The sequence below is a fragment of the Zea mays genome, chromosome 2 (genome assembly GCF_902167145.1).
Source record: "Zea mays cultivar B73 chromosome 2, Zm-B73-REFERENCE-NAM-5.0, whole genome shotgun sequence".
Lineage (NCBI taxonomy): Eukaryota > Viridiplantae > Streptophyta > Magnoliopsida > Poales > Poaceae > Zea > Zea mays.
This window is the reverse complement of record NC_050097.1, coordinates 41,978,130-41,998,914: the sequence shown is the minus strand read 5'-3', so window position 1 is coordinate 41,998,914 and position 20,785 is coordinate 41,978,130. Positions and strand designations below refer to the sequence as shown.

General features: G+C 42.4%; 2 protein-coding genes across 5 annotated transcripts; one reads left to right on the top strand and one right to left on the bottom strand.

The window, feature by feature from the left end:
- Positions 1-5,447: 5,447 nt before the first annotated feature.
- LOC103646346 (ARM repeat superfamily protein) lies at positions 5,448-18,811 on the bottom strand. Its single transcript, XM_008671080.3, has 19 exons — positions 18,509-18,811; positions 18,355-18,427; positions 18,099-18,221; positions 17,817-17,986; positions 17,310-17,468; positions 16,772-16,918; positions 16,529-16,589; positions 14,914-15,218; positions 10,148-10,276; positions 9,938-10,051; positions 9,770-9,856; positions 8,606-8,728; positions 8,378-8,471; positions 8,157-8,291; positions 7,920-8,054; positions 7,611-7,759; positions 7,398-7,529; positions 6,257-6,580; positions 5,448-5,963 (listed from the first exon to the last, which is right to left on the bottom strand). Exons 1-19 carry the CDS (start codon positions 18,590-18,592, stop codon positions 5,829-5,831), a joined length of 2,679 nt encoding a protein of 892 aa, XP_008669302.1. The 5' UTR covers positions 18,593-18,811; the 3' UTR covers positions 5,448-5,828.
- LOC103646345 (uncharacterized) lies at positions 10,708-14,281 on the top strand. 4 transcript variants are annotated; one of them, XM_035965260.1, is made up of 4 exons: positions 10,708-11,218; positions 11,309-13,251; positions 13,333-13,451; positions 13,562-14,281. In XM_035965260.1, the coding sequence occupies exons 2-4, from the start codon at positions 11,877-11,879 to the stop codon at positions 14,048-14,050; spliced, it is 1,983 nt and encodes a 660-aa protein (XP_035821153.1). In that variant the 5' UTR covers positions 10,708-11,218; positions 11,309-11,876; the 3' UTR covers positions 14,051-14,281. The 4 variants fall into 4 exon arrangements, with proteins under 4 accessions (XP_035821153.1, XP_020403862.1, XP_008669301.1 ...); XM_020548273.2 differs by having other exon boundaries at positions 11,309-13,451; XM_008671079.4 differs by having other exon boundaries at positions 10,801-13,251.
- Positions 18,812-20,785: the final 1,974 nt, after the last annotated feature.

The following is a 20,785-nucleotide window of genomic DNA, read 5'->3' as shown; positions in this document are numbered from 1 at the left end:
CGGGAAAGTGTCGGACCCCTGGACGCACAACCCGGACCTCCGTGCGAGGTTCAAGACCTCCACAGGTACGGACCAGACCCTTGGAACGGGTCCCGGACCCCTCAGGAGGGGTCCGGGCTACTCACAGTAGGGTCCCGGGATTCCAAGGCAAAGAGTACCCAGGCCTTAATCTAGGCCAGGCAGGGGTCCGGTGCTGACACGTGTCCGGACCATACCGCGAGCGCTCCCACTCCTCGCTCAGGCGGAGACCCGATGCTGCCGCGTGGCCTACTGCCCGTGACGTAAGCCAATGGGCGGAGCCTGACGTAAGGCCTCTGGGCCGCGCTGTCTCTGCATTTATTGCAGAGAAGACGCGCCGCTTGTCTACCCCGCTGATAGGTGATGTGCCCCTTCAGCATTTAATGTGCCCTGCCGCTCTGCTGGTAGATGGTGACCAGACCACCCCACAGGCGGCGTGCCTGTCCACTCCTAGGACAGACGGCGTGACCATACTGTTGCATGCGCCACGATCATCATCACTCGTACGTAGCCAGTGAAGCTTCCGCTGCACGCTGATACTACGCAGGCTGCGGATATCAGGGCGCAAGGAGATTGCCCTGGCAACCAGCGTTAGTTGCTCCAAGTATTCCCTCTATTTTGCCCTTGGGCCCACATGTCGGGGCTCAGCACCCTTGTACGTGCCCCCCTTGAGTTATAAAAAGGAGGGCACACGACGTTACAAGGGGAAAAAACAAGCACACTTAGACTCTCACACTCACAAGTTCATACAAGCTCTCAAGCTCAATATAGCACACAGTGGGGTAGGGTATTACGCTCCGGCGGCCCAAACCACTCTAAACCCTTGTGTGTTCTTGTGTTCTCCCCATTTTCCAACTAACAAGCAAAACGCTTAGGCCCCTCCTCATCTTAGGATTTAGGGCAAGTGCATTCCGCCACCCGGCTGGAGATTTCCTCTCCGACACTTACCCTTAGAGATGTTGTTTGGTTGCTTACATGAATATTTATTGCATGAGCTCAAAAGTTACAAAGCTTATTATATTTCCATGTTATGATATTGTAATAGTCTCTAATTTATCATACCAAGCTTTAATCTACTTTTAAATAAATTAAAACCATTATATGTTAATACATCGTTAGAAAAGACTAATGATATCGGCAGAGCATGGCTTTGGAGAAACGTCTATTTTCTGTGTATTTCACGACTTAGGTCCAAAGAAAATGTTTACATCTATAGAGCCAAACTAATCGGGCAACCAAACATGTGAAGGTTACATCTCATGAGCCTATTCATACATGCAATCAAACAAACCCTAAATCCTTTGGATCTAGAATCTGTGAAGCCATGACCCAAAATTGACCACTGCTATTGGTGCCAACGTGGTGGGGGCTCGACCGTGACAAATTGGTGCCTAAGAGGCAACGTTGGCTGACTTGGGCCAAGGTGTCCAGTTGCTGGGCGACAGTGGTCAGCGCAATGGTTATGTGCGGCAATGGTGGTTGGTTGTATGCAAGCGTGGGCATGCATAATTTGTTGTTGGATACATGGATAAGACTATCTTCAACAAGAGTCACTAAACTATCCTCTTCCCTAAAATTCAAAGGATGTCCTCTACGTCTACAAGAGCTTCCTCCAAACAGTCCTTTAAATATAGAAAACGTTACTGGATTCTATATGTATATAGTTTTTTTGTGACATCCTGGCCTCAGTGGATGGTGATATCCTGCAAGGCTTAATAGAATTAATAGAGTATTCATACCACAAGGTGTATCTTCTTTTTTTCGGAAGCCTGTCTCGAAAGAACCTTCAGGTTAAGCGTGCTTGGCCTATAGCAATCTTGGTATGGGTGACCGACTGGGAAGTTTTCTTAGGTGCGCATGAGTAAGGACAAAGTGCAAACAGAAGACTCATGTTGGTCTATGGGGATGGTCTATGGTCCTAGATGGCTATCAGGAGTTAGTATCGCCGGTCCGGGAGTGGACGGCGTGTTACAAATGGTGTTAGAGCCGACTCTCGCGGTTACACGGGCGTGTGTGGGCTAGGGGTTCGGGCATATGGTGCACGATGCATGTGGGCCCGGAGTGGTCATATGATGACACTGGACACACAAACGTGGCCAAGAGGGGAGGTTCCTGCCTTGGGGTTGATCGACAAAGATGTCGGTCTTTTAAGGGGGGTGGATCATGATATCCTAGCCCAGTGGATGTTGATGTCCTGCAAGGCTTAATATAATTAATAGAGTACTTATACTAACAAGATGCATCTTTTTTGGAAGCATGTCTCGAAAGAACCTCTAGGTTAAGTGTACTTGGCCCAGAGCAATCTTAGGATGGGTGACTGACCAGGAAGTCTTCTCGGTGCGCATGAGTGAGGATAAAGTGTGCATAAAAGACTCATGTGTGGTTTGTGGGGATGGTCTATGGTACTAGAGGACTGCCAGGAGTAAGTATCGTCGGTCCGGGAGTGGACGGGGTGTATACTTTAAACAACATATTTAGCAAAACTAAAATTTGTATAATGCGTTTGAGAGTATGACAAACGTACATGCAAATATTAAATGTAAAATATGTCTCTAATACAGATATCCACGTGTAGAGGACGAGATATATAGATCAGAGAACACTAGTGGAGAGAAAAAGATATAGAAGAAATATGAAATATCTTAGAGTAGACCGTAAAGAATGGATATACATGATAGATATAAAGAGTAAGAGGACGCGAGTGGAGAGAGTCTCATGGCTATGAGGCAGCTGCAGCGACATGGAGGTGTGGGGTCGACGCTTGCAGTGTGTTGGGGGCGACGCGACACGCGTGAGCGGCGGTGTAAATAGTGGTGCCTTTCTGCAAGGGTGCGACATGAAGGTGTGACCCGATGCTGCTGTTGTAGTCTGGCCCAGCATGCTGCAGGCAAGCCACCGCCGGCAGTTATGTCGCTTGGCCACCGAACAAGCGTGGCCCAACTACGGTCGGCCCTAATCGATTGCATCGCAAGCGGTGTGCAGGCGAGCTCTGGCTCAACCACCATAGGTGACACGCGGTCGAGCTCCACTAAACCTATAACTTGTTAGATTCGTATATATCTATGCACAACGGAAAACTAGGAAACGTCCGATGGCCCCGTTATTTTCGACGGTCGGGTAGGAAACCGTCGGACGTTGTCTTATCTCCGAGGGCCACCAACAACCGTCAGAGGTTGGCTTATCTCCGACGGCTGTACTGGCAGTCATAGGAAGTATAATATTATATCTGACGGCTGTCAGTATAGCCGTCGGAAGTGTACGTTATCTCCGACGGTTTTTAGAGCTACCATCGGAGATTACATATTTCAAGGTAACGACGTCAGCGTCGTGTAAATTTTTAGCTTCTCGCTCTCTGTCTCCGTGTCGTCGCCTCACCACCGTCGTGCCAAAGCGCTCATCGTGGCCGTCGTCGCGCCCACGTGCTCGCCGAGGCCCCCGCCGCGCCCATGCGCTCGTCGGTGACCGCCATTGCTCCGCCCCGTTTGTGGAGCCCCGCGTCTGCCTTAGCTCAGTACGGCTCCCCACGCCCTCTGTCGTCCTCCTACTCCAACTGTCCTCGTCCGCACCAGCCTTGCTCGTGTCCGGTGTCTCCAGCGTTGCTCGTGCCTCCGCTGATTGTTTCCAGCACTCCTCGCCAACGGTATAGCCACAGCTACCACTGAGTATCCTTTTTCTTAGAATTGTATGTATCCATGTTAAATATTATTTAGTTTGTTATGTACGACGACCGGAAATTGATTATTAAATTAAATTAGCTTGTTTTAGTTTATTTATGCGTGTGTAGATAATTTAAATTTTTAATATCTGAGGAGAATTAATGTTTGAGAATGTGTATATGAAAATAATGTGGATGAATGTGTTTGTTGATGGTTGACAATATGTATGTGATATTCTGGTATTTAGAAACATGTTATACCGTAAATGTGAGAAAATAACAAAAATCTGGGAGAGCTTATTGTGGGTGTTGAACATAAGCTCTGTAATGTCTGAGGGCCACGGGCGGTCGTCGGACATAATCTGTATTAATGTCCGAGGGCCACAATCGACCGACGAACATAAGGGCATTTTATGTCCGACGGTCTACGTAGAGACCGTCAGATTTTATTTGGTGGGGCCCACTAACTGTTGTTATGATCGTTACCGGTTGCAATTGACGACGACCCCTTGCGGTTGTCGAACATAACTTATTTTCAACAGTCGCCGTCGGGCTAAACCGTCGAAAATAGGTTATGTCTGACGGATTTGCCCTTATGTCCGACGGTTTAAACAGTCAGAAACATGTGGTAACGTGTGGTTTTACTATTGTGATGAATTATAGGTCCATGAGCAAAACCACGAAGTTTATTGTAAGATGAGCATATTAGAAAATCTCTCGCCACAGACATACCAGGTGTGACATGGCAAAGAGATAAGGCTATCTTCAATAGTTTACTTATCTCAATCTTCTATTTTAAACTCCACTTTGTAATTAGTGTAGTATACAATGTAAAATAGTGTTTTGCATGTCATTTACATTATTTGCTGGCCATGCCTAAGGGAAGGGTGGAAATGAGAAGTGCACAATAAATAAGGGTAGCCTAGACATTTACCATGGCTGATCCCACATGATTATGTATGGCAATCGGGCGAGCAGGACACATGTATATGGATCGTGAATTTATACTCGCGAGACCAAACGCAACCCATATTTATATCCATATACACTCGTAGTTATAGATCTTATTATATCCATACCTATATTCTTGAATAACATATATGTGCCTGATAAATAATTACTCGTAGTTATTTATCCGTACATGTAACCACTGTCGTTCCTGACAACTGCGAGACTGTTATAACGTGAGGGAATTGGACAACAGTGCCACGAGAGGAACAAAAGTTTCGACCAGACACCGGAAACCGGCGATCATTTTAATGGCTAGTAGAATTACAAACATTGATATTGACACGTACGAGAAAAAACTCTTCATATCTACGTGGCACACAACTTTAGGCTGAAACCACTAACATTGGCTTGCATTGGCCATGCCGTTAGGGCTTATTTGATTGTACTCATATGCAACTCATTCTATTTATGTTGCGGTTAGAGGTGGTAATGAATCACGATTCAAATGTTTATGTTTTTTTCCAGTTAGTTAGTCATTAAAAGAATTAGTTCAAAAATGAATATGAATAGAACCTAACCCCAAATTGATTCAATCCTAAGATTTTATAGTATAAAATGCAGAGCTCATTATCATCCCTAGTTACAATGGATTGAGACGAATACAACCATAGCCAAATAAATAAGGGAGCACGAGTGCCTTAGATTGCAAGAGGAAGGCGGTTCCTCTTGCTCTAACTCATAACACAAATCAGAATTGAGATAACTGACCCCAGTCCTCTCGTGAAACTCTATTCATCTATGTCAATCATTCGAGAGAAAAAAAAACCAATAAAATCTTGTTCAGTTATTTCCAATGCACATGGATTGAAGAATATAAAAAAAATAAAAAAAAAATTTAACTTACTATGAATTTAAATCCATCCAATCCGTCAAATCCATATGGATTGGCACAAAACGAACAAACTCTAAAACTTGTTCAGTTATTACCATCCTATATGGATTAGACGGGATTGAAAGGAATTATGAAAGATTTTGATTTGGTATAGATTTAAACCCACTCTATTCGGTCGGATCCATATGGATTGAGATTAAAACCAACGTGCCCTAAAACGGTGTTGCCCATACCTTAGAATACAATCGGATTGCTCATTTGCATAACAAAACTAGCTAGTATCATCATATAGTGGGAAAAAATCATTTTACATCATGTAGCACTCGAAAAACCCTCCAGCTCACTTCTATCCCAGCAATTCAACTGCAATGCTTTGGTCTTGAGTTGCTCAAAAGCAGATTTTAACTTTTGTTTTCCTACATGTGTTACATCAGGCACACTAGAATCCTGCAGCAGGAATCGACAAGTGTAACAATTAGAAGTAATTGCATGAACTTTAGACAGTAGTATATATATCCCAAACTCGCACAGCTACATATGAGCATGATAAAGCAACTGTACAAGTCAAATAGTTTTTTTAAGGTAGGAAATCCGTAATTAATTGGGACAACAACAACAACAACAAAACGATTTATGTTGGGCTGTCATCCACAAACTGACATTAAATCAGAAAATTTTATATTTATTAGCAACATGACAGTTAAACAAAACCATTTCTGTTATTGCTAACCATCACTTACCAGCTGATGCCTTATATATTCCAGGATGCCTTTAATAACCAATTTGCCAAGAGAAAGATTCCTATGGAGTTTCCGGTCATTGCATAAGAAAATGAGTATGGTTGTGACAGCACAAACTCGACACGACAGCTCTCCTGGGTAGTTTAAGTTGGAGACAGATGAAAGCAGATGATCGCCTCCTGTTACAAAAGATTTGAGGGACTCCAATGTGCTGCAAAGAACCTTGTCATTCTTGTCAAACATGATGGTGCATGGCTTGAGAAAGTACTGAAATAGTCTCGTCTTATCGGGTTGAAAACCAAATTCGGTGGATTTAGACAGATCCTGCAGATAAACCAAATTCAGTGGATTTAGACGGATCCTATTTAGAACCAGACACCGGTAAGAAAACAATCGCAGGGAACTGGGAGCATCGGCAGCCAGTTCAGCTAAATAAAAGAGTGGTTGTATCCTCGGTATTGCTAGATAAGCAAGTATTGGCCTTTATAAATGGTTCGATGTGATTTTTTCTGTCTTACATAAAAAAACTCGATCTGTGAGGATAAAGGATAAAAATGCCCCGGGTATTGTATTAAGAACAGTTTCTCGCGCATGTAGAGAACACCTCAAACCCCTATTCTACACATACACAATGGCACTGTAGACCAGACATTAAACCTATGCTTTGGTGGAATAAACGAGGAGATTTTTTAACTCTGACCTAAAATTCATTCTCATAGAAAATCGAACTCAGGACCTGAAAAATGCTACTCAAACAACCTAATCAACTCAGCTATATCACTGAAACTGTAATTTATATTTGGAAGGCACAAACCTAATCACCCTTTTTTAATTGAGTAAAATACTGTTCCTCTCGTGCCAATTTAACCACCTTTTTGAATTTTGAATAAAATAATATGCCTCCCTGTTCTCTTTAAGATTATTGAGAGCACAATAATGGGGGGAAATATATCAAATCCTTTCGGAATTTTGAGTAAAATAATATTGCTCCCATGCCAACTTAACCACCCTTTTGAATTTATAATAAAATACTATGCCTCGTTCTCCTGAAGATTAGTTAGAGCAAAATAATGGAAAGAATGTATCGAATCACCCAAGTATTAATGTCAGAGCTCTAGAACTGAAAAAAAAAGGTACGCACCAAAGATGCATCAACCAAGTAACCAGCTATAAGCTTTACAACATTTCCATTCATGAGCTTACTAGTTCCGGCATCAAGTGTAACAATAATTCTAAGCAAGCCATTCATGTTATGCAACGATGGTTTTTGAGCCTGCAATAAAGCAAACAACATGTGAGTTCAATTGTTGTTGCAATAAAACATGAAACAGAAACGAAGTTTAGAAAAACTCACAATTGCATTAAATAAATTATTCCAAATCAATTCAAGGACCAGCGAGCCATCGCCCATTTCAGATAGGGAAGTCAAAATTAGGCGATTCAATGACTTGAAAGTATCCCAATTTGAAAGCTTGCTAGAATCCTCCAGAGTAACTATGTCCCCTAGTTTAATTTAACGAAGTAACATATACATGTCAGAGGAGGGGCAGGTAATGGAACAGCAGAATTACTGAAGACAAGTAATAAGTTCAGATAAAATAATCGATCCGTTATTCCGTTAAGATTGGACATGTAGTGAATGGGAATAATGTTAAGTAATCACCAGGATGAACTCTGAATCTTGCCATTAGCAGCAACAAGAAACTGAGTTGCTCTGTTATATGTAAACTACCAGCCTTGTATGTTGACTGTAGGACTTCAATGGCCCTGAACAGTATGAGGGGTTCCAGCGCATCACCTGGATTTCATAGGTTATATGGAGTACACAGAATTTATAACATGAAAAATCAACAATAGTGCTACAAAATTAAGTGGTGACTATTTAAGCAAAATAGCTTACTTAAGCAACATGAGGCCAATGGCTCAATGACGTCAGGGAGCAGACTGGGAAAATAATAAAGGCATGAAATGGCAAGTTCTTGGCAATCACGAGGAAGTTTAACAAAAGGACCAAGATCCACAGCTCCTGGTAATGCTGTCAGTAAAAAGACGTCAGCCAAATACAAAAAAGAATGATAAATATAAAGAAAACAGATAAGGTGATCACTGAGTAGTAATTACACTCAACACCAAATAACTTCATGAAGGGGCGCAGCCTTCCACAGTCCACTGCAGGGAAGTATTGCCCAATTCTTAGAAGAAGCTCCAAAGCAACCTAAAATAATCCAGTCAGCCATAAAGTAGACAAGCGACAAAGCTTTAGCATGCTCAAAGTATACAATAATACAAACTCCAGATCACATATCAAGCATAATGATACTTAGTGGATAAATAAAACCTATAGCAGACCTTTGTAACTAAGGGGGCTTTATCAATTGATTGTAGCAAAATTCCAGGTAGCTCATGTATCCATATGTCATGATAGCCCAACACACCTGAATCATTTTCAGCAAGCCATATGCTTGTTTTCTCCTATACATAGACAAGGGGAAGATGTTATACATCATATGTCAGGATCCACAACAATATCTTTTTTTGTGTAACTGTTACCAAGAAGTTCTAGGTGATAGTTATCTTTTAGCTAAATATCATAGTCACTTCTGGCACTACTTGCATATGATTTATTGGCTTTCATTAGGCACGCACATAGTTGTTAAGGCGAGATAAGGCGAATGACCCCTTTTTTACCTTTTAAGCAATAAGGCATAAGGCGAGGCGACGCCTTAAATATAGTTAGAAATAGAAAAAAAATGTTGATATTTGAGAAAGTATTTAGGATAAATACATTAATAAAGAAGGGGAAAAGAAAAGAAAAAACTAGCCTCCCAGCCTACAAATCAGCCCCCACCAGCCCATTAAATCTAGGTTAAGCCCACTTCCTCTCGCTCTCTCCTAGCCCTCTCCCTGTCTCCTCAGTCGCGTGACTCCCTCATACAGCCGCACGACTCCCTCGGTCCCTCCTCCCAGCCGCCTCTCCCTCTCTCCCGCTGGCTCCCTCTCTCCTGTGCCAGCGCCGCTGCTGGAGGAGCCGCCGCCGCGCCATGGAGAAGCCACCACCGCACCATGGAGGAGCCACCACGCCACTGCTAGAGCCGCCGGCGGCCTCTCCCACTCGCCTTAGGTGCCAAAGTAAGGCAAGCAGGACGCCTTACGCCGCGGGGCACCTTAACAACTATGGGCACGCCACTCGCCACATGCCCTCCATCAAGTTCTACTTACTGTTGTATGTATAAAAATGTGAGGCATTTTAGACCTCCAATGGTTCAAAGAACCAACTTTGCTTTAATTGCAATATGGCAAGTGAAACCTACAAAAACATAGATGAAGGCATCTTTTACAAAGAACATATCTTTACTTCCATTCAAGCAACAAGTCAATCTATAATCTAGATATATTTTCTCATGTTATTAGTGGTCAATTTTTAAAGGTTCGATTAAATCTTGCTAAAGATGTCATACATTTATATACAGTTGTCAATGGTATGTTTAGCATAGTGTCAGATAAAGAACCTACAGGAAAAAGCATTCCTCCAACTGCATCCAAATATGGCAACATTAGCTTGCAATCCACCTTGCAATCTTTAAATGAGTCCGTAAATACCTGCACTTGAATAAAGTGATCTATTTTGGCAAATGCAATAATATAAAAATGTTACAGACTGGAAAGCAAATCAACCAATACCTCCAACAAATAGCCTTTTGAGTCATCTGGAGCATTGGATATAAGACCTGGAATGCAGGTTATAAGTGGGCTCAAATATATTTCGATGAGGTCCTTATTGCGAAGTGTTTTTGCCTAATAAAAACAGAAGGATGTTCAATAGATAATCCAAATCCATAAGATAATGGCAAAACAGTATCCGTGCAGTTAAATTGACGAGCAAGGAACAACCTTTGCGAACAGAGAAGACACAAAAAGGCAAAATTCTTCAGCTGAAAACACAGTGTTATCTATCCATACATTCAAGCGCAGAAAGATTTCAGCAATCCTTAAATTGAAAATGAAAAATTTGTCGTCTCCCTGCCATAGTGCCATGAGAAAGTTCACAGTAAGTCAAATGCAAAAGATTCAACCATAATTTTATTCTAAAGCAAAAAAAAATCTAAATCAGAAAACTAGCTCTAGATAGGAACACATCATCAGCGACGAAGTCCAGAAGAATGGTTTAGTCATGATCCAAGTGTTGTCCTAGACTTATCACTTTTACCACTAACAAGCCTAGAAGCAAAGCAAACATCAGTGCATGAAGTCTGTGTATTCACACACTTATAGTGCAGCAAAAAATGCTCAAACATGAACTGAGCTCTCAATACATGTGATGCATGTAGTGCTGCCAAAATGCTCATTTCAGCCCATGCCTTGGACTTCGGCATTTTTATAGTGCTTGAGCTCAGCTGTGCTGAGCTCACTCAAGCACAGCTTGATTAGGCTTAAGCATATGCTAATCATGGTTTAAAAGTCGTCGCCTAGGCGTCGCCTAGGCGACGCCTAGGCGTCCAGGCGGGGAAATCTTCTAGGCGTCGGCGCCGCCCAGAGGAAACCGTGTATGGCGTCCGCCTTGGCGAGGTAGGCGTCCGCCTTGGCGTCGTAGGCGTCTGGGCGACGCCTTTTCCTCCCTGGGCGACGCCTTATCTCGTTTTGGGCTTTAGGGTTTTGGCGGCTAGGCGCGCGTTTTGTTTTGGGCCTGTTCCACTGTGCGCGCGCGGCAAAAATACATTGTGCGTGCGCGGCGCCGCGGCTGCTCCTTCGCGCGCAAATCTCTCTGCGCTCTCTCCCTGCTGCTCCTCTCTCCCTGCGCGCGGCGGCTGCTCTGCGCGCGGCGGCTGCTGCGTTCTCCCTGCGCGCGCGCGGCTGCTGCGTGCTCCCAGCGCGCGGCTCCCTGCTACCAGCGCGCGGCTGCTGCTCTCTGCGCGTGGTCTTGCGGCTCCCTGCTCCTTGCCGCAGTGCTAGCTGCTGCTGCTGGTAAGTCCTAGTGTCCTACTCCCTGCTTACTCCTCCCCTCCTCAAAATGATGTTTCTCATCCCCTCCTCCCCTGCTTCCCCTGGTTTCAGACTGCGCAACGAGTAGGTTTCTGTCAAGTGTCAAGACTGCAGCGACTAGCGACAAGCCGACAACATAATGTCTTCTCGAAATGAAGCTCCATCTTCTGTGGCTGGTGAGTACGATCCGAAGAGCGATCCTACCCGGAAGCCACGGAAGTCTACTGATCCAGGGTGGAAGTATGGATTTTGGCCAGATCTTCAAAATAAAGATAAGGTGGAATGCACCCTATGTGGCCAGGTTGTTAGTGGAGGGATAAAGAGGTTAAAGCAACATTTGGCAGGGGCATATGGAGATGCAAAGTTATGTCCCAAGGCTACCAGTGGAATAAGGAAGGAGATGACAAGTTATTTGGAGGCAAACAAGAGAAAAAGACCAATGTTTCTAGATGAAGATGAATAAGATGATGAAGTGGTGGAGGTGGCAGCAGCAGATGGGACGAATGATACATCTGCTGTGGAGTCTCAAGCATCCAAGGTGCAGCCTAGTTCTGGTACAGCAGCCAAAAAAAGACAATCGACCTTGCAATTTAAGGCAAACAGTAAAGCACAGCAAAAGACAGCCAAGTCCGTAGTTGAGATGTTGCGGAAAACACCAGAGGAGGTGGTGGATGAGAGACTTTCAGGCTCTTATCAGCCCACAATCTTGGCTAGTGCAAAAAGCAAGGAGGACAAACACTATGTGGACATGCAGTGGGCTTTGTTCTTCTATGAGTGCGGTGTACCTTTCAATGCCGCAGCAGCTAGGCAGTTTCAGATTGCAATTGAGGCCACAGCACAGTTTGGTTCAGGGTATAAGCCCCCAACACCTTACCAACTAGGCGAGCCATTGCTACAAGAGGCTGTGAAGACAACAAATACAATGAGGGAGGAACATGAGCGTGCATGGAAACACTATGGTTGCACACTCATGTCTGATGGATGGTCTGATAGGAGGGGACGCCATCTCATTAACTTCTTAGTGAACAGCCCAGAGGGCACTTATTTTTTAGAGTCCGTTGATGCATCTAGTGAAGTACATGATGCATACATGCTTGCTGATTTGCTTGAGAAAAAAGTTGATGAGATTGGGAGAGACAAGGTTGTACAAGTTGTTACTGATAATGGTGCCAATTACAAAGCTGCAGGCAAGCTTCTAATGGAGAGGATTCCTACTTTATTTTGGAGTCCATGTGCTGCACATTGCTTGGACCTAATGTTGGAGGACATAGGAAACTTGAAGGAATTCAAGAAACCAATTGCACGTGCAAGGCGTGTGACAACTTTCATATACCGACACGGGAGAATTCTTGCTGCCATGAGAGAGAAAACTGGTGGGGCTGATCTTGTGAGGCCTGCAGCCACTCGTTTTGCTACTTCCTTTCTCACATTGAAGAGCTTGTACAAGCACAAGGATGCTTTGAAGGCTTTATTTGCAAGCACAGCTTGGACTGATAACAGATTGTCAAAGACTAGTACTGGATTGGATGTGTATAACATTGTCTTCTCCACACAGTTTTGGAATTCAGTAGAAGATTGCCTTAGAGCTTCGGGGCCACTACTTATTGTACTTAGGGTGGTAGATGGAGATGAGAGGCCAGCTATGCCAGAGGTCCAAGCATTGATGAAATGTGCAAAGGAAAAGATCAATCAAAGCTTTGCTGTCCAAAGCAAGAAGACTTTACTCAAGAAAATCATAACTATAATTGAACGGCGTTGGGAGAAACAAATGGATCACCCATTGTATGGGGCTGCAATGTATTTGAACCCAGGAAAGTTGCATCCTCTCATAAGAAATGATGATGATGCTACTGTTGGTCAGCTAAGAGGTTGCTTTCTTGATGTGCTTGCAAGAATGGTAGATGATGAGGAAACTAGAGACAAGATCAATTCTCAAGCAATGGATTACGAGTTTCTTAGAGGAGCAGCTTTTTCAAATAAGATGGCCAAAGATAACCTACAAACTATGACCCCACGTAAGTGTTTGTGGCTGTTACTAGTTTACTACTTACTAGTTGTTGCTAGTAGCTTGCTAAATTGTTGTGATGTTATTGCAGTTGAGTGGTGGCGTTCGTATGGTGGTCGTGCTATTGAGTTACAGAGATTTGCTAGACGTTTGGTGAGTCTTTGTGCGTCTTCATCAGGTTGTGAACGCAATTGGAGTACCTTTGAATTTGTAAGTTATTATGTGTGCCTCCTCAAGTCCTCATCCACCTACTTGGCTACTTTTGTATCCAATATTTCGGGATTAAATGACCAAGTGTTTTCTCTTTTCTTATTTTGTAGATCCATACAAAGAAAAGAAACCGATTGTTGCATAAGAGGTTGAATTCTATTGTCTTCATTTCCTACAACAGAAAGATGAAAGCTAGGTTCCAAAAACTACGCCAGAAGAAGGGGAAAAACTTTGATCCATTGGTTCATGAGGACTTCAACTGGGACAATGAGTGGGCTGATTCTTTGCATGTAGTCCCTGAAGGTGGGCGTGGGTGTGAGTGTGACCTTACATGGGACCTTGTGGATAATGCCATTGGAGCATCGCAAGCACTTCGTGGCCGAAACTTACCAAGAAGGGCCCATAATGTGTATTCAAGAAGAAATTCTGTTGCTGCACAAAACATGTCAGAGGCTGAAGAGGAAGATGAAGATGAAGATGAAGATGTTCCACATGACGATGCAGAAATCACAGATTGTGAAGATGAATCTAATGGTGGCAATGCTGGTGAAGAAGGGGAGGCACCCAATATCCCAGGAGAGTTTGATGATGATTTTTGAGCGACGAGAGACAGGGAGAGTAGCTATTGCTAGATTGCATTAGCAATTTAGCATATTTGCTGCATTACTAACTGCAGCTAGTTACTATTAATTATGCCATTACAAACTATCTATGTGGCTATTTCAGATTTGGACATTTGGTATTGTGTTGTTTTAAATTTTGTGACTTGTTGTTGTTCCTTTAGAAACTACTTTGTGGCTATTTCATATCCATTATTATGCTATTGTGAATTTGTGATGATTTCTAGTTTATGAGCTGTAACAGCTGTTTGGTTGCTTGGTATTTTGTAACAGCTCACAGCTGTTTGTAACATCTACTAAGGCGTCGCCTAGGCGCCCGCCTAAGTCGCCTAGGCGGTCAGGCGGTGGCTGGGCGCCTAGTTCCGCCTAGCCGCCTTTTAAACCATGATGCTAATATACATAAATACAGCATGACTGTAGCATGGTATATTGTAGTTCCTGAGTTCCATCAAAAGATACTCAGTTCCTAAATCAAATTAATTTAACTCTACCTAAGGCTCTGTTTGGAACCCCTACGAGCTAATAGTTAGTCGGCTAATAAATTATTAGCTGGGTTAAGCCAGCTAATGAGCTATATACTAATTGTTAGCTGTGAGGAAGCTAACAATTAGATGTGATATTAGCGGAGGGTGTTTGGAACCCAACAAATAATTTTTAGTAGCTAACTATTAGTTCTAGAGGTTCCAAACATGGCCTAAGTCTATCAAATCAAAACCTTGCATGTTTCTTCTTTTTCTTTTCAAATGAAAAGAATACTTATGTTACTCTCTTTTGGGTTGATCAGGAAGTTATTCAATAAAACCAGTTGGTGGTGGTAACATCAAGAGAACAATCTTTCACACCTTTCCATGAAACAAGCGCTTCACTCCCCATAAATTATTTAGATGTACCAGTAAAGAACTTCTCAACCAGTCTGGTCCATGCTGATTTTTTGGTATGGAGAATTTCAACTGAGGTTTCTTCACCTCATGAACAAATATCCTACAGATTAGATCCAGACACTGAAGGGCTGATAGCAATGCTTCACTTGACTGAACATCAAGAGCTGACTTTGCACAGAGCTCTGAAGCTGAAACCTCTACAGAATTAGTGAGGATTTGGACAAGGTTCTGAAGCTTCGTTAATAAATTGGACATTGAAAATGCCCCTGCAGTACAGAAGAGGTATAAGATAGCAATAACAAAGCTGACTGAACAGGACAACCAAATAACATCAAATCAGGTAGTAAGTACAGTGATTCAAAAAGGGAAAAAAAGAACTGGAAGGGTCGAAACCATAGTCACAAGAAACAGGTAAAGTGAAAGTGACCCTCGACCTGGAAAAGTCATCCCTGACCCGGGTATGCGATCATTTTTGTTACCACTAGGGGTGGAAACGAATCGAGCTTGGCTAGGCTTGTTGTGGCTCGGTCAAGTAACGAGTCGAGCTCGGCTCGGCTTGGCTCGCTCCTCTGGCAAGCCTAAAAAGTTGGCTCGGCTCGCCGAGCCGAGCCAACGAGCCTGGCCATAAACTCGTCCTCCAAATTATAATATAAAATTTTAAAAATAATTTAAGTAACATATTTTGAATAAGTAAAATAAATATATTACTAATAGTCTAATATAATATAGAAAATAGATTAGTTTTGTGCAATAATCACAAATAACATAAACAAATCGTCTATTTGGTAATAACACTATATGCTAATTAGGATTTTATGTAACAAATTGTTGTTAAGTTGAGCCACGAGCCAGCTCGCGAATCGCAGCAAGTCGAGCCGAGTTGACTTGCTCTTTTCACGAACCACAAAAACAGGCTCGACTCGGGCTCGTTCCGAGCATTGAACTGCTCTGAACTGAGTCGAGTCACTCCAAGCCCGAGCCAGCTCGTCGATCTCGAGCTTTTTCTCTAGGCCTGATTACCACCATGTAAAAACCTCTCACAGGTAGCGTACCACGTTCCTCGACCCTATCAATCTGGGAACTTTGTGACTATGGTCGAAATAGTTGCTTATATTATTGTGAAATAATTAATGATCCATAAGAGTCGTTTCTTTAAAAATAAGGTCTGCACTCTTGGTATTATGAATTAAAAGTACCCAAATTACATAAACTCTCAAATAAGTAATTGGAATGCTGATTAAACACTTGTCAACCGAATGATAAGAAAGAAAACAGAAGTGCTACTCTGATAGAGCCATCTAACATTACAGAAGAGTTGACTTTTAACATTCTGTCATTCATTTCAGGAAGGCCAGCAAACTAGAAGTACCATGATAACAAGAATAAATGTAGCAAATTGTGAGTGATTTGTGTATTTCATGATTTCATCTCGAGCAATCTCTGATTATATTGGCAGGCAACACTCAATTCACATTGAAGTGCTAATTTGTCCCATTAAAAGATGGCATGACAACATAATTGCATAGCAAATTATATAAACTAAAAGACAAGGAGAGATCTGGGAAGACTTATCTACCTCCTGTGCTATCTTCATCAGTGGTAAATTTCCAATTTTCCCTTGCAGAGAGGTTATGAGCCTGTAGGCGATGAGCAAAGGCTTTCATCAATGGAGTATAGCTACTACCTAGACGCATACACATTCCAGAACACAGATTTTCTATTTCATCAAGTTCCTCACTGTAGCTACAAATGTGCGAGGAATGCAAATTTTATTTTATTAAAACTACAAAAGGTTATTTACTGAGTTCAGGGCACAAACCTGTCGATTTGATGTATCATCATTTTCTATCGTTTTAGCAACCAAGGAAAGGCAGTGGCCAAGCCCACTAAGAACACTGTTAAGTTTATTCCTATCATGTAGGTTGATTCTGTCGTTGCTCAGTACCGCAACAAAGTTGTTGAAGGTCTGTCAGAAAAAGATAATGCAAATGAAACTATAAGTTTAAGTTGGTAATGAATATGGTCGGGGAATATACAATCTCTAGGGGTGAGAAGCAGTTCAAATAAAACATATATTCCTTAGTAGTTATTACTTGATAAAAGCTGGACTATGAAACAAGCTGTGGTAGTTAACATATGCAAATTTTAGGGGGGGGGTAGTCTATCCGTAAATTAACATTTGACACTGGTTAGTTCAAAATTGAACTAACCAACGTCAGATATTAATGGATGGAGATATAGTAGAACTAATTAAGTGATGGAAGCAAGGAATATGCATCTCCCAGCAAAATAATTTTCTCAGAACAATAGAAGTGACTCATCATTCAGTACACCAACTGTGAAAGCAGACGACTTACCTGTTCAGCATAACTAGAAAAGGATGACGGGAAATTAAGAACCACAAGCTCCAAAAACCTAAAAGCCATTAACTGGATCTCCACAGATAGATGGGTCGTTCCATTCAGAATATTAGCCATCAGCAAAAACAGTGTACTCCGCACAGATATAGTGTTATCCTGTAAGCATAATTATAGTCTCACATCTGAAGTCAAAAGCTAGAAATTTTAACTGGACAAGGAATAACAAAGCGATGCAAATAAAGAATGATGTGCTTGAAATAGCCAAAAATAAAAAGAAACTTATACGATGTATTTGTGAATGCAACAAATAAAGCATGTGCCATATTGTGGTTAGTAGAAATCATGATATCACACAAGCAATATTATTTTTTACTGGCATATTTACAGAAAACTGGAATGTCAAAATGCAATGCAACGTGTAAGAACATCATGAATAACCATTTCAATTAAAAGAATACATTTCTAATCAAGCAAAAGTACAGAAAAGCGGAGAAAGAGATATACCTCTTTCAAAGATGGGAAGATCAGAGACTGCAGTATATTGTATAACGATTCACGGACCACCTTGTCAGTATCACATATTCTCTCCTGCAGCTTCTCAATTATAGCAACCTTGTGCAGTTTAAGCTCTGTTGGGTGCTTGACAACAATGTCCTTTATTCCATTCAGTGCAGCTTCAACATAAAGACAAACATATACATAGTCAGATGCTAAGAACGCATTGAGGCATCATGGCAGTTTATCCAGTGTGTCACCAACTCACCATACAGACTAGAGAAAACTCACCCCGCCGCACATTGGCATTGTAGTGTCCCGTCTGCTGCAGGAGCTCCCGTAGCGTGAGCCCGCGCTTGTTCACTGCCATGCCCGTCCTCTCCGACGCCATGCTCTGCTCCGGCAGCACGATCGCTGGACGCACACACAACAGGAGTTCACAATACAGAACCCTAAACTAGTAAACTGAGCATTGTTACACCTCAACTCCAATTGCAGCGCAACGAGGCCAAAAGGGATAGAAAAAAAAAGGTTGATGTTGCCGTACCTTTGGACTTGATTTCCGTGTTGGTGGCATTCTTCGGCGGCGGAAGCTTGCGCCCGACCTTGTGCTTGTACTTCTGCGACCGCCAGGAAAAAGGCTTAACACGGCGACGTAGAATCAAGTCTCGAAGAGAGCAGAATCGGTGGGCTGGTGGTACCTTGAAGTCGACGCCGCCTCGCTGTTTCTGCTTCGCCTTCGGCTTCTTCGAGGAGGACGCGGCGCCGCCCTTTGGGCGGCCCATGGCGCAGGTATGGGAAAGTGGTGTTCACCGGCGCTGGCGCTTGGAGGAGTCTAGGTCCGGAGGAAGGGGCGGGAAGTGAGAACAGGCGGAAGGCGGCGGAGGAGGCGGAGGAGGCGTTTTTTGTCGTCGGGATGGACAGGCAGAGCAAGAGAGAACGTTGAGATATGGAACGGCCCAGCTGACAGGCCCATAACATGCGGCCTGGAATAGAATTGTGTTGGCGAGCGCTGATGGGCAGGGTGAGGACTGAGGTGTATATTTTGGTCTCTTTTTTGAGTAACGTATATTTTGGTCTCTAGTTCTCTGAAAACTCTCTAAATCAATAATTTAGATAGCTAAACTAAAAGCTCCTCTCCAACAACTCTCTAAATAAACTTACTAAATTTAGCTAATTCTCATCTAGCCTCATTTTTCCCTATATTTAGCAACCATTTACCAAGTTCCTACACAAAAACCTAACGGCATTTTTATATTTTGGTGCATTTTTCTACTTTATAGTAAAAACATATTAAGAGAGCACATGCGTCGGACGCTGACGACATACAATTGCGGCAAGTAGTAAGCTAGAGATTAAACAATTGCCAATGCAATAGCCGCACGTGCACATGTCAAAAATAAACAAATAAACAATTGTGGTAGTAAATCAAAAGGACAACACGGCTCACCAAGTTAAATCTGTCATCGCGGATGGTCCCACTTAAACTGGTGACATGTTAAATTTTAACATATTTAGAAAGTAATATATAGAGAACTGTTGGAGGAGATGAGCTTTTTATTTTCTATATTATTTGGGAACTTGCTAAATCTAGAATTTAGGTAGTATAATTATACGTAACTATTAGAGTTGCTCTAAGCTCGTCTGATTGCATCGTCCGGTTATATATCGGGGTGATAATAAGCTCTAAATTTTACACTATAAAATTTAAGTTTCAGATCACGTTAGGATCGAGCACTATTTCTATTTATTTTTTAACTACAATTAATTTAAGGTCCTAATAAATTGTGAAGAAACATTTGGTTCACGATCCATCTATTACCCCCCTATATATTAAACCTATATGTTTTAATAATCCAGATTCCATACCGAGTCTATGAATTATTTGACCAAACTGAGTACATAGTTAAGATTAATAGGGTGGAGTACTAAGGGTGTGTTTGGTTTGACTTTTGGCTTTGGCTTTTACCCCCTAAAAGCCAAAAGCCAACCAAAGGGATGGATCCAGGAAGCAGCTTTTTCTAAAAGCCGACTTTCTCGTAGTGCAAATCTGAAAGCACCCCTGGACCTGCTTTTAGTGGCTTTTCGGATGGAACTGTGAAAACATATATCGAAGAATTTTTAACGACTTTTAGTGGCTTCCACCAAACGATTTTTAGCTTTTTAACAGCTTACAGCCTACAGCAGCTTTTTCCACAGCTCACAGCCCACAGCAACTTTTTTCACAGTCACAGCCCAACCAAACAGACCCTAAAGCATTAGTATAGCCATAATGTCAAAATATAACTGTCATGATCTACCAATCACGTGAGTTCTAGTACAATAGCAGAGTAGTTGCTCTTTACCTTACCACGAAGCTAGAAAAGCTTTGGAAGTGAAACTACCAATGCAGAAAAAAAACATGGCAGGAATCACAACCTTGTGACGAAAGAGGTACTCCAGCGCACCACCCAATGGTACGTATTTCTATTGTATTCGTAAGATTTTTACCTGTAATATCAAATCTAGTAGTCCCACCAATAGGAATAACGATTTAAATAATCAAAATGCAAGTAATAAAATAATGGGGAAATCGATTGCACCTACTTCACTTTCTTCATAAAAAAATTCCTTCCATCGCCACCTTATATGCGAGGTGATATAGAAGTTAAAGATACATACATGTTGTTAGATCTTTTATGGGCTTAGCCTATTTATTAAATAAACTCTATAGTATGTAATGGTGGAGAATATCAATAGTATCATATTAGAAGTCCAAGAGTCGTTGACTTGACTTATATGGTGCGAATTATTTCACTTAATTTGATAGGTCAAGAAATAGACAAGGGTGTGCCACGCGCGCGCGCCGCCGTGCCTGGCGTGGCGTGGCGTTGCGTGGCAGGCAGCACGCGGGCATGGTGTGGTGTGGTTGATTTTTAGCACTCATTAACCGCGGTATTTTCAACTCCGGGTTGCGAGATCCTTCTCCTTCAGCTTCC

Excerpts from the sequence above, each read along its gene's own strand:
- LOC103646346 (XM_008671080.3), bottom strand. The coding sequence starts at position 18,592 with ATGGGCCGCCCAAAGGGCGGCGCCGCGTCCTCCTCGAAGAAGCCGAAG. Across the intron at positions 10,277-14,913 it reads AGCGCTTGTTTCATGGAAAG|GGAGACGACAAATTTTTCAT; the intron begins GTGTGAAAGATT and ends GCACTATGGCAG. Across the intron at positions 9,857-9,937 it reads CAAAAGGCTATTTGTTGGAG|GTATTTACGGACTCATTTAA; the intron begins GTATTGGTTGAT and ends ATTCAAGTGCAG.
- LOC103646345 (XM_020548273.2), top strand. The coding sequence starts at position 11,877 with ATGTTGCGGAAAACACCAGAGGAGGTGGTGGATGAGAGACTTTCAGGC. Across the intron at positions 13,452-13,561 it reads ATTGGAGTACCTTTGAATTT|ATCCATACAAAGAAAAGAAA; the intron begins GTAAGTTATTAT and ends CTTATTTTGTAG.